Genomic DNA, 25381 nt, shown 5'->3' on the forward strand with positions numbered 1-25381 from the left:
TTATTGCTGTTACTATTATTGTTATTATCATTATTGTTATTGTTATTAGCTTTATGATTTTTATCATCATCATTATCATTACTATTGTTATTATTATCATTATCAATATTATTATTACCATTATTTACACTGTTATTATTGTTACTATCATTTTTGTTATCATGATCATCATCGTTATCGTCACCATCGTCATCATTATTATCATCATCATCATCATCGTCATCCTTGTTATCATCATTATCATCATCATCATCATCGTCGTCATCCTTATTATCATCAGTATCATCATCATCACCATCATTATCATCATCATCATCACCATCATCATTGTTATTACTGTTATCATCATTATAATCTCTATAATCGTTATCCTTGTCATTTTCTATTCACATTATCATTGCTATTATCTACTATCATTATCATTATTATTATCATAGTCGTTATCATTATCATTATCAGTTATAGTAGTAGTAGTAGTAGTAGTAGTAGCCAATAACACTACTACATCTTTCTCTTCATAAAAAGAATCATCAGCATCTCTAATACTTATCTGTATGTCTTACTACAACTTTATCATTCTTATTTGGCTTATTCCACTCCGGTTTGAAAACCGTTAATAATAACGAAGTGTAAAAAAGACCCTGTGACATTTGACATCACTGAGCGGTTGGCGGTGGGTAAGAAATTCGAATCTGCACGAAATAACTTTTTTAATATGATTTGGATGTTTTGTTTTATCACTTATCTTATCGTAAGTAGGTAAATGGATTATGTGGAGACGATTGTAGTTTCTATTCTTTCTTTCTTTTTAGATTAATTTGAATCGAATGATAAGAATTCAAAATACACCAAAGCCACAAAATTGACGCATAACATCTCTTTTATATGATACAAAATAAAACATAATATTTTTTTCCATACTTAAACAATAAACAAAATTACAATAAGATATAAAATAACAATTTTATGATGTTAACATTTAGTCAGCCTACATTCCTGTGTTGTTTTGAATCCGGAGACAGGCAGAAGGCGATATTATTTTCGATTCTCTTTTTCTCCTTTTCTGCTCCATCGCTGGCCTGTCGCACAATTCCATGAGGATATTCGCCGTGCTCGTAATGTAAGGCTCTAGTTGGTGTAGTTTGGAGTATTTTGATAATTGGTTAAAGGACGAAATAGATGAAAATTGTCATATCTCGGCAGGGTACTTTCACACGCAAAAAATAAAGGTTTTTGATATCTTTTTTGGAATGTATTTCTGTAATGGCTCGCGGAGTGAGAGTGGAACAGAATGTGTTTATTTACAGGCTAGCATGATATGAGCTTGATTTTCATTTTATGTAAGTTCGTGACAACTGGAATTATAGATTTCTTTTATGTTGAGGAAAATCCATAAATCGTATATTGATAAAAATCGTTTAACAATGTCTCCGATATTTTTTTATTGATATTTGTTTACTGTAAAAACCAAAGTTTAACTGTTAGGAGTTGCAATGTTTGTGGGTATTATTACATATAAAATTCAGATAATGCTGCGTTCGGAATTCCACGTCTTGCTTGTCCAGACAACTTGTCCAGGACCAGCAGGACAACGGGGCTGCGTTCAGAACCTCTAAGACCCTCGCTATCCAGAGTGCAACCGGCTCGAATGTAAACATTCACTCATTTGTCATACTGGTGTCTTTATTTTACATGCTGCATAGATTTTGTAACTCCTTTGTTGTATATTTAGCACACCTGCAAATGACAAATACAGAATTATCCTTTGATAACATCAATAAAGGGTCATAAAATTACCCATCAATATCTTGTGGTTACTTGCAACTGTCAGTGTTTATATACAAAAGCTATTTTGATGTTGTCTTGTCATGCTCGTCCAGCTTTGCAGGAGGGTGAGATGGACGAAATGGACAATTTGTCCAGGACAAGGAGGTTCCGAACGGCCAAAACATCTTGTCCAACTGGTCTGGATGAGCATAATAATGTAATAAAACAACAACAACAACAACAAAAAATTGAAGACAAAATATTACTATTTGAAAGATGCATATATCCTATACTGCAGTCCAATTATTGTTGTTACATAGGAGAGATATGAATGAGAATGAATATCTTCACAGTATAAGACCAGTATGGAAAGTACGGCATTTTTCAATGAAATCTTGGGTGTGCAAGAAAAGTATTTGAAGTGTGCAGTGCACAACGGTTACCAAGTGTGCACTTCAAGAGTGCACATCCTGAAACTTTTCAGATAACGCATGAAAGTACATTAAACTATTAGTAATTTCCTTGTTCCATATTGATATTACATAATTATTTTGATCGTTGACTACCAACAATAACAATGATGATCATAATGTGCATATACAATAAAGTAGAACACTTCAAATATTTAAGGAATTAACGTTTAGTAATCATTATTGGTATAGTTTTTTATATGTCAAAATACAGACGTACATGAATAGTATGATATATTCTAAGAAATTGACAATGATTGGCAGTGACGTCACAAGCTATATATGTCAATTTAGTTGTTGGAGGCATGTGGGGACTTAGTCTCCATGCAACATTTGCTGCAATACATTTTCATTGTTTTCTTTAAATCAGTTGGCTTTTGCAGACTGAACTTGAAATCACTGAATTTAGCTTTTCATTGCCTACACTGCTATGATCTTTTCACCAAGTTGGGGCTGTTTTGAGATATGCATCATGCCCTTCCCAGTGAATGTGGGAACTCTTGTCGCTCTATTAGAGCCAGTAAAAAATGAGTAGAATTCATTAAGACAGAAGATGACAACGTGATTTAATGTGGATAATTCTGCTGTGGATAATATTTTTCTTAATTTTGGTTTCAATATCCTCTATCAAAATTACAAAGTTTGGATAAAGATCTAATATAAAGACTTCAGTTGTATAATGCCTTTTATGGAGTTCTTCCTTTTCATTCACAGTACAAATATATATTATTTCGTGTCATCATTTGGACCTCTTGAAAAATTATTAATATCGTTCTGCTCTCTATCAAACCAAACCAATGGCAAAAAAATGATCAGCTTCTTTAAAGAATGAGGCAGGAGAGATATGAGAAGGGAGGAATTGAGGAGAGGGAGAGAATGCTAGAGACTTGAAATTTGATATGATGCAGCTTCAATTTTTACAGCACTTGGAATGGATGTAATTCTATACGTGTAACATTTTTACAGGGGATTGTTTGCTTCTTTTCTTGTTTTGTTTTTTCATGGCATAGATTGTTGTTTTTGTTTTTGTTGTTTTGTTGTTGTTGTTGTTGTTGTTACAAATACACTAATTGGGAATGTGTCTAACATAAGTAATAGTTATAGATTCCTGGATGCTTGTTTATTTTGTTAATGAAGAAAGAGTAGTCTGTGTCTTGACCGTGATGCTAGATTTTAGTGAGGTTGTGGATATTTATTATTTGATTTGTTTTTCTTTTTTCTTTTCAATTTTACTCAACAGTGCCACAATCCTCGCCTGCCTGCCCTCTCAGCTACACTTTTGGAGAGAAAGGCTAATTCTTGCTAATTTTGCAGATGAATGAAAGAGTACCCCGATGTCTCCGCTAGGTCCCATGAATGCAGTAGCAGGACATGGCTTCTTCCAGCCGGCTTACTTCAAGAACAAAATCCAATCTCTTAGATGACCTTGACCTACAGCCTGTCCGTGAGGTCAGAGGTCGAGTACTGAATGATGTACCTCACGGCGACGATTCCTCTCCTCCCTCTCCGGAAGTGAAGTTCAACTTTGTTAACGTCGCTCTTCCTAAATTGCCGAAAGGAGGAGCAGAGGACTATGAGAGACCAAATGAGAAAACAGCAAGATCTAAACTTAGGAAGGACATGGAACCCAAGAAGGAACGACAGAGAAGGGCCGAAGATTTGCAGAAAAACATGGACGAAGGACGCCGTGAATTTGTCTCACAGCTTTTAAGGCGGGGTGTTCCAGTGTGGGAGGAAGTGTCAGAAGAGGAACATAATAGTAGATTTATAGGTATGAGTTTTCCTATGGATATGGTAACTTGGTCTTGGGATAGTTTTTTTTTTCTGAATTCTGCATGTATATTGCCATTTTAAAATGTAAATTTTCTCTCAACAGGAGGAACGAATCCATTTCAGTATCAGCAAAGAAGTAGGAGCAGAGATGCAACAAATGTAACCCTGCGCAGTACTTATCAGAAATCCAGTAAATATTGTTGTTTTTGCTGTTTTTTCAATTATGCAATGTACCTATATCCTGCATTATTTTGTAGTGATTTATAAATGTTATGATTAGTTAGTTTTATGATATTTCTATAATTACTAATGATTACAGTCTGGAGGCACTCGCCAGAGACTAAGCCTCCAGTAGTCTTGAGGGACGTAGGGGACCAGGGTCTTGGGTGGGGGTGATAAAGAGTGGCCTCAGTTTGAATTGAGTATGAGTAAATAACCAAAGAAAATTATGAATGCAAAGAAGGACAGCTTTGGAAATGTGTGCCTTACTTCCTATTTACAAAGATCAAAGAAATGTGACTTTTCAGAAATGCGAGCCAAAATTCCAATTTATGTAGATCAAAGAAATGTGACTTTTCAGAAATGTGAGCCAAACTTCCTATTTACGAAGACAAAAAATTAGAGTGTCCGATTATGCCCATCATATTTGAAAATAAGGAAAGCACATCAAGTGCACATGGGTAACAACACAAAATTTACTCAGCAGGCCAAGTTACCATGATTAGCACCAAGGGTAGGGTAGATGGGGGCTACACCCCTAACACCCTCTGGCAAACATTGTCTTCACCTTGATGTGCATGTGAAGATAAAGCTTTTTGCTTAGCCAAGAGGGGTAAGGTTACCCCCCCTGAACTCCCCTCCACCCAATTTAAACAACATATATTGGCTTTGAATTTGAATTAATTGGGGGTATTTGATGATATAACTTAATAAGGTGGGTACAAATTAGCTGTGGCAAGAAGGAAGCGATCTGTGATGCTCATTAAAAATATTGCACAGGTGGTAAAATATAGCACAGGTGTCCATACCCTAAAGATTTGCTAGTGTGGTAGTAGTATACCTGATTTTGCAAATTATTAAGAAATTGTCAGTGAGTGCAAATTTGAGATAGAGAAAAGACAAAATAACACATTTATAAAAGAAAGAGAAAAAAAAGTGAGCAAGATAAGTCAAGCCAATCATATAATCACATATCAAATATATGGATCTAATCATCAAGGGATGCCATACCCTCATATTTTACACTCTGTCAAAGTCATTAAATTTCCACATGTATTCTTTGTAGATATACCCTATAGGCCTCCTTTGCACCTTATTGTCAAACCAAAAATAATGAAGTCTCTATCCTATATTAAATGGAGGTTTGTTGGACTCTTCATCCCTTGATGCAGTCCGGTTGTAGATAATTGCCTTATTATGTTATGTTTTATTATGTTAAAGAGGATGACTTACAGATTTTTACTCTTTTAGGCAAGGTCCCCTCAGCAGTTTGGGAAGATGTCTCAAAATTACCTGTCATATCCCAGAACATTCCAAGCGAAGATGGCTTTTATTCAGATGGCTCCAGTCGTAATAACACAGAAAGGAAAGGAAATAACATTCTTGACAATGATGTCCAAGGGAGTCGAGAAGATGTCCGCAATGACTATGATGAAGGCCCTGAGCAGCACAAAGAAACACTTCAGCAGTCTCTCTCAGAGATGCAGCAGGCCTCGCAGACCAATTCACCAGGCCGACCATCAGAACACTCCCCGACACAATGCTCAAATACTCCCGATGACTTGTTAATTCAAGACTCAGCCAGAGGGCATCAAAGTCATCACATGGTCATGGATGATGAGTCTAGTCATGCAGAAGGCAGGGAGGAGATCCCCGAGAGAAGTGCCATAAAGATGAAGAGAAAGTTTGGGGGAAAGATTGATGAAAGTGGTAAGGGATTTATTTTTGATTTTTAAAATTTTATTTTTATTTAGTCATTTATTTATCACTTATTATTATTTCTTGTATGATTAGTATTTCTTTGACTTGAATAACTAATTTAGATAGCAATAACAGGTTGATATTAAGGTACAAGAAATACATATCTGTACACTTTTTGTTTTGGAAAGTTGTAAAGGATACACCAGAATCCCTCATTTCGGCCTTCAGTGTATTGAATTAGTCAATGTATTACCCCAGTTATAACAACCAGAAGTTGGCGAGTTGGAGAACGTTTAGCTAGGGAGCGTTATGGACCCCTGCCACAAGCACCTCAGAATGAAGACCAGAAAGACAAAGGAGAAGAAGAGAAACATGAGAGAGAATCCACAAGAGAAAGTAGGTACAAAAGAGATCTTTCAGCATCTTCCCGGGATGAAATGCAACCACCAAGATCACGGCAAAGATTTACTAGCCAGAAAGGTATGATGAGGTGATAACAGTTAACTATAACTTGTAGTATGATGCATGTAGGCTTATTATGATGTGTTTAAAGTTTGTGTAAGATCAGGCACGATACTTAAGGAAAAACAATTAATTTTTAGGGATTTACTTTGTTGTATCAAGTATTAATGCAAAAACCATTATTTACTTTGATTTCAAGTTGGTAGTTTTCATTAGTAAAATTAGAGAAACCATATAATCAGCTAGGTGGAATGGTTGATGTTAATTTTTTTTCTCTTTTGAATTTATTTGATATATGTTGGAAACCAGTGCCCTTAAGCACCCCTAGAAAAAGAGAGAAAGAAAGTAGTATATACAGAATGATTGCTACTTTTCAAAAGTTGACAATCCACAATGCCTTTATTATTTATTAATTTTTTATTTATTTATTTTTATTTTATTATTATTATTATTATTTTTTTTAAGATGAAGCAGAGAGGGAACCAGCCCCACCCAAAACCCCACCGAGAGTGCGCAGTTACAAGCAAGAGGAAATCCAAAAGTATATGGAAAGCAAGCGATCAGAAAGGCTGAAAAACTTGAAGGAAATGAAGACCCAAAGGCAATTAGAAAAAATAAAAAAGGAGGAGAGATTAAAAGTAAGTTCGAGAATTAGCTGCTGCTCTAAATTTCAAGGGAATACTTCCCCAAGTAGTTTTTATATATGATGTCAAATGTAACAGTTTTCATTTTTTCTTTCTTTCTTTTCTTTTCTTTTTTTTACTATTGAATCTTGCAAATCACCTTCATTTACATGAAAAATAATTGCTTTAAGTAATATGTATGAATTTATATACTATAACAAGTATTACACATATTTCAAGGAACTGGCTCAGAAAACTAAGGAATTAGCACAGACTGGCAAGAAGCAAAGTGTTCCTGACCGTGAGAAAAATCAAGATGTTAATTCAAAGGTGCTGTAAGAGTATTTATTCATGCTTGGATTAATATGCTTATACTTTCATGCTTGAATTTTCACTATAAATGTTTACAGTTCAAAGAAATATAATTGTTTCTGATTCTGTTTCCTGTTGATTTTATACTCTTATGTGGATGTACATGCATTTCCTTTTTCTTATTTGCTTCGGAATGTACATCAATGATTGATTTGTTCCTTACTTTTTCAGGGTGATGCTCATATTGAGGATCCTCAGTGGGGCTGTCCAAGTAACTGCCACCATGACACTGTCCAGAGCCCAAGTCTTAACCCAGGAGTCCAAAATAACAGTGATCCAGCACAAGTGAATGCTAAGTCTAAAGATGAAAGTTCTGCTAAGAAGGGAAGAATTGAAAAAATTAGTGAACCTAGTGGGGAAAAGATTGAAGGTGCAAAAGTTCCACATACCAAAAAGACAAAGAAAGAGGGGAAAAAGAGAAGAAAAAAGAGAACAGTGTCTTTGAGTGATAGTGACAGCATAAGTGAAATTGTAAGTAGAACCCTTGAGGAGTGTGAGAGACAGGTCAGATCTTCCAGTATTTCCCTTGAAAGCATCTCTTCGTCATCCTCTGTATCCTTAAGTTCCTCAGACAGTGAGATGAAGAGCAGTGAATCACAATCTAGTACCTCAAGCTTTGACTTGCGACCAAAACCGCGGGTACTCTCGCTAGGTCAAATGGCACAGAAACTTACAAGTAGAATTGAAAAAGAAGAGGAAAATCTACGGTTAAATACCGGTCAGAAGAGGGAAGGAGAACCAGACAATGTGCCTTTGCATCACTCAAAAGTCTCAAAAACTGGAGTGAAGGAAATTCCCCCTAGGGAATCTCTCTCTTACTCCCAGATACAGACGCTCTCAGTGGATGAACTGATAGCAAGAATGACTGCCATGCTTCCTCAGAATGCCTCAAGAGTGCAAGGAAGGGTGGATCAAATTCCTACTCAGACAACTAACACTAAACAAAATGACCCCATAGAAAGAAACACTCAAGCATCTTTGACACCTCAGTTGATTCATCAGAGATTGAGGCAGGAGCAGCAGAGTCGCAAGCAGACTCCATCACCCAGAATAACTGCAGCAGAAAAGGAAGACATACCTGATTTATTACCACCAGAGATACCAACATTACAACTGTCAGGAGGTAATATTGCCAGGCCTCATGCAGGCACTTCAGTCCCTCAACCAAAGGTGAACACTCTTCTTTCTTTGCCAGGAAATAACATCCCATCAACAAAGGGCCAGTTGGTGCAAGAGGTCCCGAATGGTTCGTCAGCATTCCAGTTCATAGGATACAATCCTCAGAATGTCCCAGGGGCACCAGAGCCACATTCTTATGGAAGGAGAAACATGATGGAAAAAGCTGCTTTGTGTATTCAGTCAGTTTATAGGGGCTATTGTGTACGAAAGGTTACAAGCGCAATATTGGGGAAAAAATTTGGAAGACCTATAAAGAAAACTGCAAAAGTGAGTCAGACAATTAGAATAGGCAACAGCAAACAACATATCAACACAGTGCAAAATAAATTCTTTAAGAAACACAATTTAAAGACAGACCAGCCTAATAGAGGAGAGTTGTCTTCAAGTGAGGAGTGCAACGAGGTTGACTGGAGGAAAATCAGAATGGAGTTAGAAAACAAGAGCATGATACCCAGGAGAGATGCCCCCTACATCTTTAAGAAAACAGATTTACCAGAGTGGATCAAGCCATACATTGTTTTAAGTGAGACTGGAAATATTGACAACTTCATTGACAGCAGAGGCAGGGAACAAGAGACTGTAGGACACATGGCAGCAGAGGGAGAGCACACTCGTCACCCCCAGAGAAATATTGAGAATAATGACAGCGACAAGGAAAATATTGAAGGTTTAGATAAAACTGAGTTGGATGCTACACTAACAGAAGGACCAATATCTGATGCTGATAAGAGAGAAACTCATAATGTACAGGAAAAAGAAACCCAGACAAATCTTGATGTAATGAAACATGAGAAGAGGAGAAAAGAAAAAACAAAAGACCAAAAGAACCAGAAACTTATAAGAGAACCAGACAAAAATACATTTGTAGACTTGAAGAAAACCTTTACAGGTGAAAAGACCTTGCTGTTAAGTAATGCAGATGCTAGTGTGAAGAGTACAGAAATTGTGGCAGTGAAGGCTAAAGCACCAGCAGTAAAGTATGTTAATGCTGAGACATCAAAAGCTTTAAAATCTATGTTGAATAGATCAGAAAAACATGAAGTAACTATAGAGGAAGGCCCTTTAGAAGAAGAATCACAATATGTTTCTGTTCACACACAGTCTAAAGTGTCTTCCAGTGAAAGTGAAAGACCCTACCCTTCAGACCTTGAAGAAGGAGAAATACTGGGGTCTTCTGGGGTTCAGGAAACCCCAGATTCCTCTGTGGGTGAGGACGATATACAAGCTCCACATCAGTTACTGGGCAAGGGACCCCACTTTGCCCCTGCCAGCTTGAGGTTGAGGCTGAATGCAGAGCTTATGTATCAAGACACATTAGGTGAAGCTCTCAGTCAGCTCCGTGATGCAGAACAGTTCCGGATACTTTCCAAAAGCAGCCAAGAAGCCATAGCTTACTCACAGTCATTAGCTCTGGAACATCAGGAGAGATTAGCAGAGGAACAGAGAAAGAAAGAAGAGGAAAAGAAAAAAGAAGAAGAAAAGAAAAGACAGGAAGAAGACAAGAGAAGAAAAGCAGAGGAAGACAGGAAAATTAGAGAAGACCAACAGCGGCATCAAGAGGCCCTGCTCAGTGTAGAGAGGATGGAGAAGGAGGCAAAAGATCGTCTCACTCAGTTAGAAAGGGAAGTGCGTGCACGAGCAGAACAGATTTTGTCAAGTACCACTCATATGGCTCCTCCTCAGCCAGCAGGTTCTCAGCCAGATGTGATTGCTGCAGCTGCTGTAGCTGCTGTTGGTGCAACAATTTCTCAATGGGAGAGGCTAAGACCCTCCAGAGGGGGTGCCAGTTCAGGATTAGAATCTAGTGCTGTTATTTTAAGTCAGGGATCTGTTTCATCTTCCATGAAGGACTCTCATCATTATTCAAGTACTTTTACAGGGTCTTCTGGTGACAGGTCACGATCTAGAGTTTCTCGTAGTGAGAAGTACTCTTCTAATCGATCAACTTCTAGCAAGAGTCGTAAGTCATCTTCAGTTTCTGAAAGGATAAGTGTTGCAAGTGCTGATAGGTCTAAAAGTTCTGTGGCAGAAGATTTACCCTCTAGTATTCACTCAGCAAGTACAAAATATTCAGTAGAGGAACAGGTTTTGTCAGCAACTGAGTCAAGCAGAAGATCATCTGTGTCAGAGGAAATTAGCACAGAAAGGAGCATACCAACTGTTGGCCACAGAAAAACAACACAATCTGAGACCTCTGTCCAAGAGGAGGAGGGCCTTGCAGGTACTACTACATCACAAGATAGGTCAGTGATAGAAGAAGTGGAAAGTGATGTGCAAAGTAACAGATTGACTCAGATGGAATCAGTGTCGGAAGCCTTAATTAGTACTAGAATGTCCAAAAACGATGAAACTGTACAGTCCTCTTATGGAGATAGACAATCTACTCATATTACAGAAGAAACTCCTGGATCAGGAAGTGGTTCTCAGGAATTAATTGAAGATATTGTTGGAACAAGTACTAATGTTAGCAGTGGTTTAGTTTCTTCTACCATGCGAGAATCACTACCATCAAAAACTGCAACATCATTGTCGGAGGTGTATAGCAAGGAACCTTCAAAAAGTGAAAGTAGCCAAATACAGGAAAGTATCAGATCCTCAAAGAACAGCAAGGAATCGGTATCGACATCCAGGACAAAATCTTCCTCCATCACATCAAAGTCACGCACAGAGTCAGTTCAGAATGAGACAAAGGAAAAGTCTGATGCCTATTCAGAATCATTTGAGGTGGAATCTGGCAGTGACGGCTCATCATCTTCATCATCAGCCATTCCTTCTCAGAGCAAGAGAGTAAGAGATTACAATGGGGACTTGTCAATTGTTGTCACCTCGGCAAACATTCTGACAGCCATGGACCAGATGGACTACACAGCTGGTGGTGGATTACCCAGTGGGATGTTGACTGGAGGGAGCAGTAGTGCACTAGGAATGACACTAAACATGATGGAGTCGATGCAGAAAGAGGAAGAACTACGGCACCAGCACCAAAAGGCACTTCTAAAATTACAAGTAAGATTGTTTGTCTTTTGTGATCTCTAATTACCCGTCTTCCTTTTTTTATATATATTATAATGATCTATGTATATGATCTTCACATTCTCTTACTTATGATAGTATTATTATCATGAACTATACTTTCTTTGCCATCTTAGATCTCACACACACACACACACACACACACACACACACACACACACACACACACACACACACACACACACACACACACACACACACACACACACACACACACACACACACATACACATACACATACACATACATACATACACACATACATACATACATACATCCATCCATACATACACACACACACACACATACACACTTACACACATACACACACACGCCACACACAACACCCCACACCCCACGCAACACCCCACGCCACACCCCACACACAACACCCCACCCCCCACCCCACAGCACACTCACCCCATCCCACTCACCCCACCCCACACACCCTACCCCACACACACCACCCCACACACACCACCCCACACACCACACCCCACACACCGCACCCCACACACCGCACCCCACACACCGCACCCCACACACACACGCGCCACACACACACGCGCCACACACACACACGCGCCACACACACACACGCACGCCACACACACACGCACGCCACACACACACACCATACCACACCACACCACACCACACCACACGCACCACATGCACCACAAACGCACCATACACGTAACACATACGCACCATACACGTAACACATACGCAACACACTCACCATACATGCAACACATGCACCCCCCCCCCCCCCCCAAACATGCCAGTTCTTGTAATTTGTTTCACAATTCAAAAATTGTGACTCACTTAACATTCTTTTATTATTTTGTTTTAATCACAGGAACAATCCCTAATAGAAGAAGCAAGATGGAAATTAGCTGCCTTGCAATCTGAGGGAGGTCCAGGGCTACGGAAAAAGCAACGAGCTGTCTTGCTACAGCTTCGGGAGCAAAGGGCACATCTGCGGCGCTTGATTGAGACACAGAACCTAGCTGCACAACAAAGGAGATTATTACTTTTGCAACATTATCATCTCCTTGCTACCACAAATGGTGCAGCAGCAGTTGGTGCCAGAGGATGTGTAACTACCTCCCGAGGTCAGTCACCAAATCCAACTTCACCTCGTTTGACTCCCAGAATGATGGAGATCAACATATCTTCATCAAGTGAGAGTCAGGATGATATATCATTGCATTTGTCCCTAAAGGGCAAGGATGCAGGGTCCAGCAGTCCCTCAGATGGAGGAGGGAGGGAGAAGCGGCGTTCACACTCAGAAGAACGCAAGAGAATAAGTTCGATGCGCTTGCAAGAAAAGCGGCGGGCAACTGAGGTAGAACTATTGCACCAACAGCTGCTCCAGGAAGAAAAGGAGATATTCAGACTGAAGAGCCAGGACAAGGACCCAGGCAAAGTGAAAAGAAAGGGTGAAATTGGAAGCAGAAGGCCAAGGGATAAGAGAGAGAAGAGTCCAACTTCCTCCTCTCCTCTGGCCACGCTGGTTCAGGACAGTGTGTCATCAACTGGGAGCTCTGTCCCTGAAGAGAGTGTAGATGCGTCTGCCCATGACAGTCAGAGTTCAGTGCCTGAGGAAGGAGGAACAGAATCTGTGTGTCATAGTGATGCCGCTTCTTCTGTGTCAGAGCATGATGGGCTCAGTTTGAGGAGTAAGTCCTCTATTCCCCAAGAATTATCTGGTGCTAAGAAATTACCATCGAGTGAAGAAATTGTTAGTGCAAGATTAGCAGGTAGTGCTCGAAGTTCATCTGCTCGAACCATAGCAAGTGAGATTCAGTCCTCACATGTGAGTGAAGATATGGAAAATGTGTCATCTGCAAAGTACTCAAAATCTAAAGAAAGCAAATCAACACCCCAGTCTTCAGTCGATACAAAAACTTCTAGATCCAGTGATAAAACAAGTAGCATTAGAACACTAGTGAGTGATGGTAATTCCAAAAGCACAGACAGACCTAGTTCTGTAAAATCTGAAGGAAATGAGAAAACTTCCAAATCTGCAGAGGGTCAGAGCACCATAAAAACTAGCTCAATAGTTTCAGAGATACCGACACGTAGTAGAACAGACACTGCTGTTTCAGAGGAGGTGTCCAGAGAAACGAAAAGCCAAGCAGCATCTGTCTCCTCACGATCAGGAAATGAGTCCAACCATGCAAGCGAAAACAAGTCAGGGGAAGGAAGGTCTTCCAGTCAAAAACTTTCATCTGCTAAGGCTTTGCCCCTTCCTATTAGGGTACCACTGTCGCCACGCTCACCCCACAGGCACCACCGACGCTACTCAAGTGAATCAGATGACTCATTCACTCTTTCACAAACAGAAACTGCTTCAGATATTTCTGATGGGGAGGGAAAGCTTTTGGCTCTCAAGGAACAACTGGCCTCCAGACGAGCAGAAGCTGACCGCTTGCGGAGGGAGAAGCGCAGGCTGAGGAGGGAACGTCTTGCTTCTCAGGAACATGCTCTGAGGCAGCAGATCTCAGCTTATGATTCTTATATCCAGCAAGCTCGCATGGAACTTGAAAAGGAATCAAAAGAGCTTCAGCAAGCATCCATGGTCAGGCCTCTTATTAAAAAACCACAAGTCGCCGAGACCAAGAAGTCAAGGCAGTCAGAATCTATTTTAACCAGTCCTGATAGATCAGATATCTCTGAAACCTCTATTCTCTCAGAGGGTGCCAAGTCTGAACAGTCTGAAAAGTCCTCCTCAAAGTCAAAAGAAGAAATTATCAAGACATCTAGCTCAGTATCACCTAGAGAGTTAGAATCACAGAAGTCCCAAGCAAAGAGCTTATTGCCAGAAAGCATTCACACACCAGTACAAAATGAGATAATTGAGAAGCAGCCAGAGAAAACTCCTGATGTACTGGATCCAACAGCACAAGCTCAACAGTGTGCCCTTGAAGATGCTGAAACATCTAGGGTTTCACGAACATCATCTATCTCCGAGGATTATAGTTTTGATGAAGAGACAACCACAACTGAACATTCCAATGAAAATGCTTCTCCTTCCCCACACAAATCTTTATCTCACGACTCCAGCCAAGACACAGATCATACTCCATCACAGGCCTCCAGCACCGAAACCATTGTACAGAGTCCCAAGAAACAAGATTCAGGGCCAAAGGATGATGAGGAAGACAGTATTTTAAGTGAAATTAGTGGTTTAGCATCACAGCATGAACAGGACAAAAGTAAAGATGAGAGCAGAGTAATAGACTTGAACAAGATAGACCATAGTAAGCAAGAGGAAAAAGACCAAATTGATGTGGAATGTGATCAACAAGAATGCAAATCAGAGAAAAAAGAACATGTTGATAGTCAATTACCAAATGTTTTAGCTGAAACTGAGAAAAAATTAGAGATTTTCATACCAACCCCAGACTTGGGATCTCAGGAAGGTTACGACTCATCAGAACAAGATAAAGATACGAGCTTAGAAGGCAGTATTGGTGAGGAAATAGTAGAAGAACATTATGAAGAAAGTGGGGGTGAGGCAAGTGGTCATATTGCTGATTCAAGAGATGATGCATTTGCTCTCCAGTATGCAGACAAGAAGCAAGAGGAGGATCATTCTGGCCCTCAGTCACTGGATTTCATTTCCCCCAGCAAAGATGCTTCTTCAGAGAAGGTTAATGAAGATTTATCAAAGGTTTCTCAAAAGATTGATTCTGTAGAGGATGTACATCCAGTGGAAGAGGATGATGGTCAGGCCCATTCCCTAAGGACTCAGCGACTGGTTGATGACATTTCAAATAATCTGTTAGCTTCTATGATGAAGGAAACCTCTCAACTCTTCACTTCCATTCTGAAAGAAAGAAACACAGGTTCAGACATTTCTGATGTTCAAGTTCCAAGAGAGGACCCTTCAGTAAGTTTTGTAGGTGAAGGAATTCTCCCCAAGACTAAAACAGAAGTGCAGTCCTCTCACCTGGACGATGAAAGCAAGAATAATGCATCCCCCGCAACTCACCCAGAAGATCCTCCCACCTCCTCTGTATCCAGTAGCAAGTCTCAGATCCTGAAACGAGTGAGTGACTTGATTGCAGAAGGCAACACATCTCCTCGCTCTCCATCTGTGACCTCTCCTCGGCAAAATGAACTGGTGTTAACTCCTCAGTTAACATTTGATTTAAGCCCTGATGTCCTTTCTCCAGCGTCTTCTACACCAGGTGAGTGTTCCAAGATGAAAAGTTATTATGCTTTCCATGTAAAAAGAAAATTTTCATAGAGCTGCAATGTAACCTTTTATATTCATATGATCTTTTGTCAGGGTTCATATTGATAGCAATAGATATTTTGCTTTGACTTCATATCCAAAGCATTGTTTTAAAACAAATATATTTTTTTCATTTGGCTTTTAATGGTATTAATAAAAAGAAAGAACAATGAAAATGGGTGAGGATCAATGTAAAAGAATGGAATAGAAATATGTATGAGCAAATGGTGCAGTGTTCAGTGCTTAGGATTCATCCCTTCATGATCAACTCGGTATATTCTTAAACTGTGCTCTTGTTAGGAGATGGTGCAGAAAGAAGCATTGACAGTGGTGGTTGTGGTGGTGAAGATACTGAAAATGAAGGTGACTGAGGCAGATACAGTAGCAGTGTTAACAAGGTTAGAGACAAAAAGATATGAATGACTGGTTGATTGCTTGCTGTGATCACTGGAACTGTCAAAGCCACCACCACCATAACCACTGTCATCTGCTAGCATTTGCAGAAGATGCTGTAGAGTACTGCACTTTCAGCTCGTTTCTTTTCACAGGTCTAGTGGGCTACACTCACAGCAGATGTTACTGAATCACTTGTAGTTGGATGCATTGTCTTTGTAAATTATATCTCTCCTTCACACATTAATAAGAAAAAAATTATGTGAAGACTAAATTGAAAATTAATATTTCTAAATATTGAATTGCTGTGTTGCATTTCAGCATTTCATAGAGGATTACAGAATCAGTATATCGTTTATGCAATCAGTATCATTAGGAGAAGCCCAGAGGTAAAACATGCAAAGCAAAGAAATTTACTTTTAGGCACAAGAGAATGGAAAAAGCAATATGTGGCCTTATTTATTGAAAGAACAAGGGAATCAAAGAGAATTTTGGAGTTTAAATTGAATTTTTTTCTTCTTAGTTGGTGTTAAGTATTCTGGACAGGAACTTGTTGATTTTTTATTAATTGTGTAAAAGATATATGTATATATATATATATATGTATTGTGAAACAATGCAGTTCTTTAATCATTTGGATTGATATAAAGTATAAATAAGGATTATTAAGAAGACACATTTTATGTGTACTATAATTATTGTTAGGACTTCTATCATATGGGAAGTTGTAAATGCAAAGTTATTGTTTACCTTCTCAGACTAAGAGAAGACTTGTAAATCTTCTTTAAGATTTTGTATTTATAGATGTTTATTCTTTTTTACTGCATATAGTGACTATCCATAAAAAAGAAGAGTGGCTCATTTTATTCCCATATTTTGCAGCCTCGCCAACCAAAGTTAGTGTCGGCTTGGATAACAGATTGCCTGAAAAGTCTACACCATTTGATAAAACTCCACAGCAAGAACAGGAAGATATGATGTCTCCAACACACAGTCCCAGCAAGGGCCAAGGCAATAACCTGGATATGGTAAGTTACTGGAAAGATTTTAGTCCTTTGTGGTTAACACTTTTTCGTTTTGTTGGATTGCTCAGTTTAAGTTTGTGTGTGAAGGCCTTGAGGTTTTACTCTTCACATGTTGCGTTCTTAGTTCGATGTTGAGATGATTTGTTGGTAAGCATATTGCATATGTAATGTTTGTCAGGTTTGTTGCCCTTTTAGATGTGTACCATTAGGAAGTATTCTGTGGTAGATCATTATTAGTCTTGGTATCATATGTTTTGTGTAGAAAATATTATGTTTTGTATATAGATATGGTATAAAAGTTGTTAAGAAAAAAAGGATTGAAAGCACTTAGTTAAGCTCATAAGAAATGTGTGATTCTTTTCCAATCTGCAACAAAGGAAATGGAAGGTGATAACTTTGCAATTGACCCGGTAAGCTAGAGATTAATTCCTGTGTAGAATGTTACACATTGTTTACTAATACTCCTGCTGTAATTGTCTGGTGCTATTAGGATTCTTATCTTTGTGTCAGTTATGAATAATACCTGTATGAGAGAGACTTTAGTTGTTTTTGTAGATTATAGAAGTAATTGCTACATAAGTATTAGCATCTTACTTACCGCATCAGGAGAACTTTCTTAGTAACAGCAGTATTTTCTGTCTGTTTATAGGCAGCACTAACCAACAAATTGTTGAACATAGCTGCAACCCCTGATCTCGATCTTGATGATAAGCTGGGGCAGTTAGATGGAGATGACACTGAGTTCTCAGTGGAAGGGATTGAAGGGAACTGGTTTGATGACGACTTCTGGACCTCAGCGGACAATCGCAAGAAACAGCAACAGTTGAAAGCGGAGGAGGAGAGGATTGCTGCAGAGGTAGGGCTTCATATAGGCATTCAGTATCCCAGTGTTCTCTTAAGTTTTAAGAACTGAAATTGACAAGATTCGCCGATATGCCTTCATTGAGCATTAATTAAGAAGCTATTCCAGATTGCTCGTCTGGAGGAGTTACAGCGCCTGCAAGAACAGTTTCCTGGCTTAGTCATCCGTGAAGTTCCGAACAAGCCGCCCCCACCGTACACACCTCCAACCTCCACAACTCCACCCTCTCTGTCTTCCGTTTCACCATCAACATCGCCCACCATGCCACCTGCATACTCTGTGGCAACCCCTCGTGGCGATGAAGTCCCCCTCAAGACACCAAGTCCTGTCAATACCATCAGGTATTCTTGTGGTTATGTTTTTTTGATTGCATCTTCATAGATTAAGAATATTTAGTATATATGTATATGTGCATCTATGTACATATATGTATTTATGTTTATATGTATATATGTATGTAAATACATACATATAGATATATACAAAATGTTTGTTGAATCATTATCTGTTGTATTTTTCTGGTATATTGAGGACTGGGATCCTCTGTATATATCAGTTGTTCGACTGAAAGTTAGAATGTGTCGTCTTCTCTTGTCATGCATGGGAAAACTCATTCAAAGCTGTTACACTTTACGAGGGAAATCTGAATGCAAGAAAGAGAGAGGGATGCCTCATCTCACTTTCATGGTTGTATAGTAACTATTATTTGGAAGTACTTTGCCTTAGATTATTCCTGAGCATCATAGACTCCCACTTATGTTTGAGTATTCTTGTCCCCAAAGATTTGTGGTACAGGGGTGTTTTTGCATATAATTTTTCCAGGGACAGGTGACTGTCATATATTAGCGTTCTTGTCCTCTTTGTATGAATTTATTTGTGTATGTGTGCATATTAACCATCAGCATGAATTCAACCCCAAGCACAGAACTATTTAATGAATATTTTGTAAGCCACTCCTCCTATTGACAGTGTTCCTCATCGACTGAGCAAAGCAGATTTGAGAAAACTTGCAACAGAGATCTTCCACGTTGTGCCAAGCCGCAAGGAGGAGGTGATGAGCCTAGTGAAAGATGCCCTTGACTGCCTTCATGAAGCCTGGGAAAGGGGTGTAGACCCTTTCCTTGTAGAACCTCCCGATTCATTCATAACATCTTCACCTCCTCTAAGGTAAGGGAGAAGGTTGTCTTATCTTAACTTTTTGTGTATCTTTGATATGGTTAAGGTAGAGGTAATATAAATAAGCCAAAAAGTATTGAGAGAATTGGATACATTGGATACATACATACATACATACATACATACATACATACATACATACATACATACATACATACATACATACATACATACATACATACATACATACATACATACATACATACATACATACATATATACATACATACATACATATACATACATATACATACATATACATACATATACATACACATACATACATATACATACATATATACATACATATATACATACATATATACATACATACATATATACATATATACATATATACATACATACATACATACATACATACATACATATTTATTTATTTATTTATTTATTTATTTATATATATATATTTATATATATATATGGGTAAAAAGTGTATCCTGATTATCTTTTCTTTCACAGTCAAAATGAAGACAGTTCTGAAGAAGAAGAGGAAGGAAGCGCCAGAATCTTCAGACAGCTGCTGTTCAGCCTTACGCGAGAGATTGTGAGTGAGGCATACCAGCACCAGCACACCCCTGTGCCCCCACCGTGGATAAAGCAGCCTTTCCCACCCACGAAGATTCTCTTAGCTGTTCGCACAAGTTCGAAGCCTTCTCTGTATGCCCACACAGAAGAAAAGGTCAACGTGCTCTTTGGGTGGAGTCCCTCATCCAAAAAAGAGTCGTTGATGATGCGATGGGCGAGGAAGCACAGGGACCTTGTGGATCAGGTAAGCCTTTGGATTGTGGGATTTGGCATTTTGATTTTGGGGTACGAAGTTGACTTATTTACTCATGTATTGATCATTTTATTATTTGTTTATTTATTTATTTTTTTCTTCTGTAGACAGAGCTGGGTTTTGGGGTCTGTTAACATTTTCAGAAGCAATTACTTTTTGTTTAAATGAGAGTAATTTTTCTTTTCTTTTTCTTTATATATTTTTATTTTATACCAAGTAACATTTTAAAGTGCAGGGTATTCTTGTGATTTTTTCTTCATTTGTATTTATGGACCAGGTAGTAGTTTTGAGTGGAAGGTTTTTGTGTTTTGACGAAAGAATGATTCTTTTCTTTTTTCTGATAACATCTAGGATTTTCTTTTTTCACATTATTATTATTATAAGGGTAATTTTTTCCTTCCCACTTTTCCTCTCTTTTCTTTCAATTATTCCTGTTTGTGTTTTTGAAGTTAATGAAATTGATGTGTACAAGGTAATGTCCTGAGAACACATATTTTTTGCATTTTGATATAGAGGTAGTTTGTTTGTTTTATGACTTTCTTTTCTTGTTTGTTTTGTGACTTTCTTTTCTTGTTTGTTTTGTGACTTTCTTTTCTTGTTTGTTTTGTGATACTGGGTTTTATTTTGAGTGGGATTATGGTTACATGGATGTAGTCATACTCCCTTAAAGCAGTCTAAAGCATTATAATTGGTATGTAAATACGTATAATTATAAGATGATTACTTGGACACTTAAGTACTGCTAGAAAAATGAGCAACATCTTAAGGTGATTCTAAGAAACAGTAATTAAAATGGATGTAGTGTTATTTAATGCACATAATTGGTAGAATCTAGGAGGACTTTGTACACATACATATATTTTTTTATATTCACATTGTATGCAGTCCCACAGAATAGTGTATAAAAGAAGACACTTTATATAATTTTCTGGACCTTTAATGAAAGATGTTTAGCTCTGAGCATTAGTAATTATATGTGAAGAAAGAAGTTGGCGTATAATATTTTTAAAAATTTTATTCAGCATCTGCATCTCTCCCCCTTTTGCATACTTTCCAGGAAATATAGTGTACGTCTATATTTTAAGATACATGGAATGCTGTGTTTACCAGATTTCAAGGTCTCTTTGTTATCTTTCAAATGTTTGCTCATCTTTCTATAGCTTTGATGATTTTGAACTTGATACCTGCACAGTAACCTAGGTGAGACCGTATTTATATTTTTGTCTTAAAAATCGAAGACCTGGAATGAGAAAATCCTTTTGAAAGGTCCTTCTAAGTGGCCCTATTATATTACATGGCAGTTTTACATGCTTTTTTTGTTTGATTTTTTTGCTTCCGAGATGTTTTTTAATGGATGTGTATATTGTATTTTTTGTATACCCTCTTTAATGGTAGAAGGCAGTGACAAATGAGCCATAACTAGGAATACATGTTTCTTCTTACATTCAATTACATACAATTTTCAAATTGCACTTGTTCATATGTTGACAGCTGATGAATTGTATGGATAGGTAAAAAGGCCTTTGTAGACATACAGCTATTTTTCTTTTTTTTTTTTTTTTTTTGTTTGTTTTTTTGTTGCTCAATTACTGACTTCTACCCATTGAAAGTCAGTGATTTCATGATATAGTTACCAAATTTAGATATTGATTTTGTTTACTACCTTTGAATTATTTTCAAGACTTATTTCTTGTTTGCTTCTTTGAAACATGTATTTTAGGCTTTGGAATAACAAACGTTTAAATGGTTCAGTTTGCAGAAAGACATTGTTTGTTGCTTCACAATTTAATCTCAGTTTCTCGGAAGCATCCTTGGCGCATTTGTCATGAATTGCTCAATGTTAAGCTTAAAAGTAGTGTATATTGAACCTTTGCAACTGAATATGTCTTGAATATATAGTGATTTCAGTATTTACCATGTGAGGAATAGTATTTTTTACATGTAACTTAAAGTATTAATTTCTTTGGAGTAGAATTTAAAAAAGAGGGAGAATACCATGCACTAATGGAATAGAGTCCTATGGAAAAATTTAGATTATTTGTTTTTGAATGGAATGAATGTTGTGGTCTGCCTGTCTCATCTATTTTTATGTATTTATATGTAAATACGTGCATACTTATTAGTTGGTTTTGGTTTCTATCGACCAACTGCAAGAAATGTTGCAACAAAGCTTGTGTATAAGAAAAGATTATGGGAGATTCTTTTCTTTTGATGTGACTTAATGAATAGTGCTTGCATTTGAATGTCTTGCTTTTATTTCTTGCCAGAGTTGGCATTTTGTAGTTGAGAATTCGGTGTGGTAATTCTTGTTTGTGGAGGCAGCTTCACATAGTATACATTAATCTTTGGTCCCTTGCTTGTGTGATTAATATTACTGTGTCATTATTTTATTATTGTTGTTGTTTGTGTTATTTTTACCATTATCATTATTATTATTATCATTATTATTATTTTGTTTCTTTTCTTTTCTTTTCTCTTTTTTATTATTATTATTTTTAGTGCTTACATCAGGGATGACCATAGAGGGTTGTCTTGTGTCCTTGTCACCCTGTCCTCTGTATCTTTTTCCGTTACACTAATTTCCAGCATGTCTTTCTTCATCTCACCCATAAACTTATCTTTGGCATTCCTTTTCTGCTTGACAGTTCCATCCTCTCTGTCCTTTTCCCAACAAACACTGCATCAATCCTCTTTACATGTACAAACTATTGAGACTCACCTCTCACATTCTCTACAATCTATTTTACTTGTGCTGTTCCTCTAATATAATAATTTTGAATCTTGTCAGTCCTAGTCACTTTTAGCCAACTAATGTGGATATATTTTGAAGCTGAAAATAATAGTTTCCGGGTGGCTTCAAATTTGGCATGCGGGGCTGGCCCGGAATCTGGCCATGCGCTGGCTGTGGCCCGTGATGGAATCTGAGCATATGCTTTGATCCAGCGTCACCAGCAGGATGCCCAGCAATTTTTTTTTTCTGGTGTTTATATGTAGGACACCTGTCGTAAATGGGTTAACAAAAATTGAAACAGTTTCAGCTCCTAAACTATTCAGCACAGCTTGTCTTACTACAGTCTTGTGAACATTCCCTTTTGGTCTTACAGATGCCTTTTTATCACAAATCACACTAGCCATTCTTCTTCACCCACTTCTCCCTTCCTGCACTCTCTTCTTCACTGCTCTAGCACCCTTTAAATTGCTTTGAAGCCTGGACCCCAAATATCAAGACTCGTCCACCTTAACTGGCACCATTCTGCCTCTGTCCCTCTCTCTTCCTTATAAATATACGTTTTCTAGCTCCTGCTGACTTCCATTCCTCTTCTGTCCAGTTCATGTATCCACCTCTAGAGGCTTTTCTTAACTTGCTGCTATCTCTCATTACAAATCACTCTATCTGCAAACATCACATTCTATTAAGACTCCTGCCTGATCTCATTTGTCAACTTATCCATCAGAGCTGACCTATGTACTTCTGTGTCACTCCCAAGTTCCTCATACTGTTCGTAACTCCTCTCTTAGCATTCTATGAGAAGCATTCTCTAGATCTACAAGCACAGTATAACTGCTCCTGACCTTGTCGATCCTTTTCCATCATAGTCTCATAATAAACATTGCATTATTTTTCATTATTAATCATTTACTGTATCTTCATCATATGTTTATCCTCCTCCATACAGCCTGTTTGAATAAGTAAGAGAAAAAAGAAAAGGAGAGAGAAAAAATACATCTTTATTTTCTAGGTTTTGGTACGGGAGCTCCAAGCAGAGGAATCTAGCTGGACACAATATGATGAGGATGAAGCATCAGTGAAAGTACAAGTTGCAAGTGAAATCCTTGATGACCTCGTCTCAGACACTGTCACAGTTTTCACGGAAATCATAGCAAGGAAGATGACACTTATTGGAAGATAGGAAGTCTTTCATATGGAAAGAGATTTCTTCAGTGTCTTAATTTTGCCTCTGATTACACTGCATAGCTGGTCAGACAATTTCAGTGTTTACATATTTTACTTTAATTAATTTCTTCATTAGGGCTTTCATTTTCTGCACCACTCTTGTGTATTAGTTTAAATGTTACATTGGTAAACAAACACAACCGTCCAGTTTTACCTCTACAACAACAAAAAAAGACTACACTTGCCATGAGAAATGGTACGTTTCCGTAAACAATACTGTGTTAGGGATTTGAGTACTAACATTACAAGCACTGTGATATTTCAGGTGTGTCAAAGGATTTGTTTTGAAAGTGAAGCTCATTTGGATAATGCTTTATCACCAGTAACGACTGCCTTAATGTAAAGTTAGTATATGTGAAAAAGGCATTTATGAGGTGGTATATGCCATTGAGTTTGCATTTTTTAAAACATTTTCCGCATTTTGTGTGATAGAAGTTATTTTTTAGCAATATCAATAACTTTTTTGTTTTAAGATTGCTGCGTATTGTTTTTGTACAATCCAAAATAAATTTGTAAATGATTTAGTATCTTTATATTGTAACCTGAACAATAGAAGGGTTCTCTTCATCTATTGGGACAGTCCCATACATGGCTTGTTTTCAGTCCAGTCAGCTGTCTCCTCTTCAAATTTACCTTCAATTATAATCTACCCCCATGTCTTAACCCTTGGACCGGGATGACGTTGTGGTCACGTCATGGAAGAACTCGAGCTGCTGCCTGGATGGCATAAACATGCCGTCAACCGGGCAAATTGGCTGCTACCTGGGTGATGCAAACTACCCTCGTGATTGAAGGCCAGGGTGATGGAAAAGACTCGCAACGAGTGCACAAACCTCTTGTAGTGTGATTTGACTCATTTGGCGCTTAGAAGGGGGCTTTAGCATTATTCCCATAGATAAACGAATGTGGAATGTAACGTGCGTAAGCAGTGACTAGATAAGCATTGGCTCCCGGGAGGAAACTATATCCATCCTGCACACTGTATTCTTGGCCGCTGTGACCAGTGGTGCTGGTTGTATTATGTAAAATTAAAAATTACGAGTTATTTACTATAAAGAGAGATGAAATGGAATCTGTGCAAGGAAAATAATTAATTACCATCTGGATAAAGCAAATCAAAAGACAAATATGGAAATTGGCATTAAAGCTAAAAAAAGGTTACTCAATATAACTTTTCAAAGGTTAGGCACAGAGTCTCTTCACCACTCATGGGTGTTCGTGTGTGCCCAGCCTATGTAATGGACGCCTGGGATATAGGCTAATCACATAACCCATTGCCCGGGTTTTCAGCTCCATGATTTCCGTGATGCAACCAGATCCAGA

The 25381-nt window shown here is 38.1% G+C and overlaps 1 protein-coding gene across 3 annotated transcripts; it reads left to right on the plus strand.

The window, feature by feature from the left end:
- Nucleotides 1–995: 995 nt before the first annotated feature.
- Nucleotides 996–24579, plus strand: LOC113820809 (fap1 adhesin). 3 transcript variants are annotated; one of them, XM_070137628.1, is made up of 15 exons: nt 996–1120; nt 3552–4008; nt 4114–4200; nt 5481–5939; nt 6189–6410; nt 6858–7030; nt 7256–7345; nt 7559–11572; nt 12462–15801; nt 17124–17269; nt 17916–18122; nt 18228–18469; nt 19098–19295; nt 19785–20094; nt 23844–24579. In XM_070137628.1, the coding sequence occupies exons 2-15, from the start codon at nt 3609–3611 to the stop codon at nt 24012–24014; spliced, it is 10059 nt and encodes a 3352-aa protein (XP_069993729.1). In that variant the 5' UTR covers nt 996–1120; nt 3552–3608; the 3' UTR covers nt 24015–24579. The 3 variants fall into 3 exon arrangements, with proteins under 3 accessions (XP_069993729.1, XP_069993730.1, XP_069993731.1); XM_070137629.1 differs by having other exon boundaries at nt 18237–18469; nt 23844–24159; XM_070137630.1 differs by lacking the exon at nt 17916–18122 and having other exon boundaries at nt 18237–18469.
- The last annotated feature ends 802 nt before the right edge of the window (nt 24580–25381 follow it).

The sequence above is a fragment of the Penaeus vannamei genome, chromosome 23, assembly GCF_042767895.1.
Source record: "Penaeus vannamei isolate JL-2024 chromosome 23, ASM4276789v1, whole genome shotgun sequence".
Taxonomy (NCBI): domain Eukaryota; kingdom Metazoa; phylum Arthropoda; class Malacostraca; order Decapoda; family Penaeidae; genus Penaeus; species Penaeus vannamei.

Bases quoted from the DNA above. Each gene is read 5' to 3' on its own strand.
- LOC113820809 (XM_070137628.1), top strand. From the start codon at position 3,609: ATGGCTTCTTCCAGCCGGCTTACTTCAAGAACAAAATCCAATCTCTTA. The intron at 4,201-5,480 runs GTAAATATTGTT...TTACTCTTTTAG, and splicing joins CAGTACTTATCAGAAATCCA to GCAAGGTCCCCTCAGCAGTT. The intron at 15,802-17,123 runs GTGAGTGTTCCA...CATATTTTGCAG, and splicing joins TCCAGCGTCTTCTACACCAG to CCTCGCCAACCAAAGTTAGT.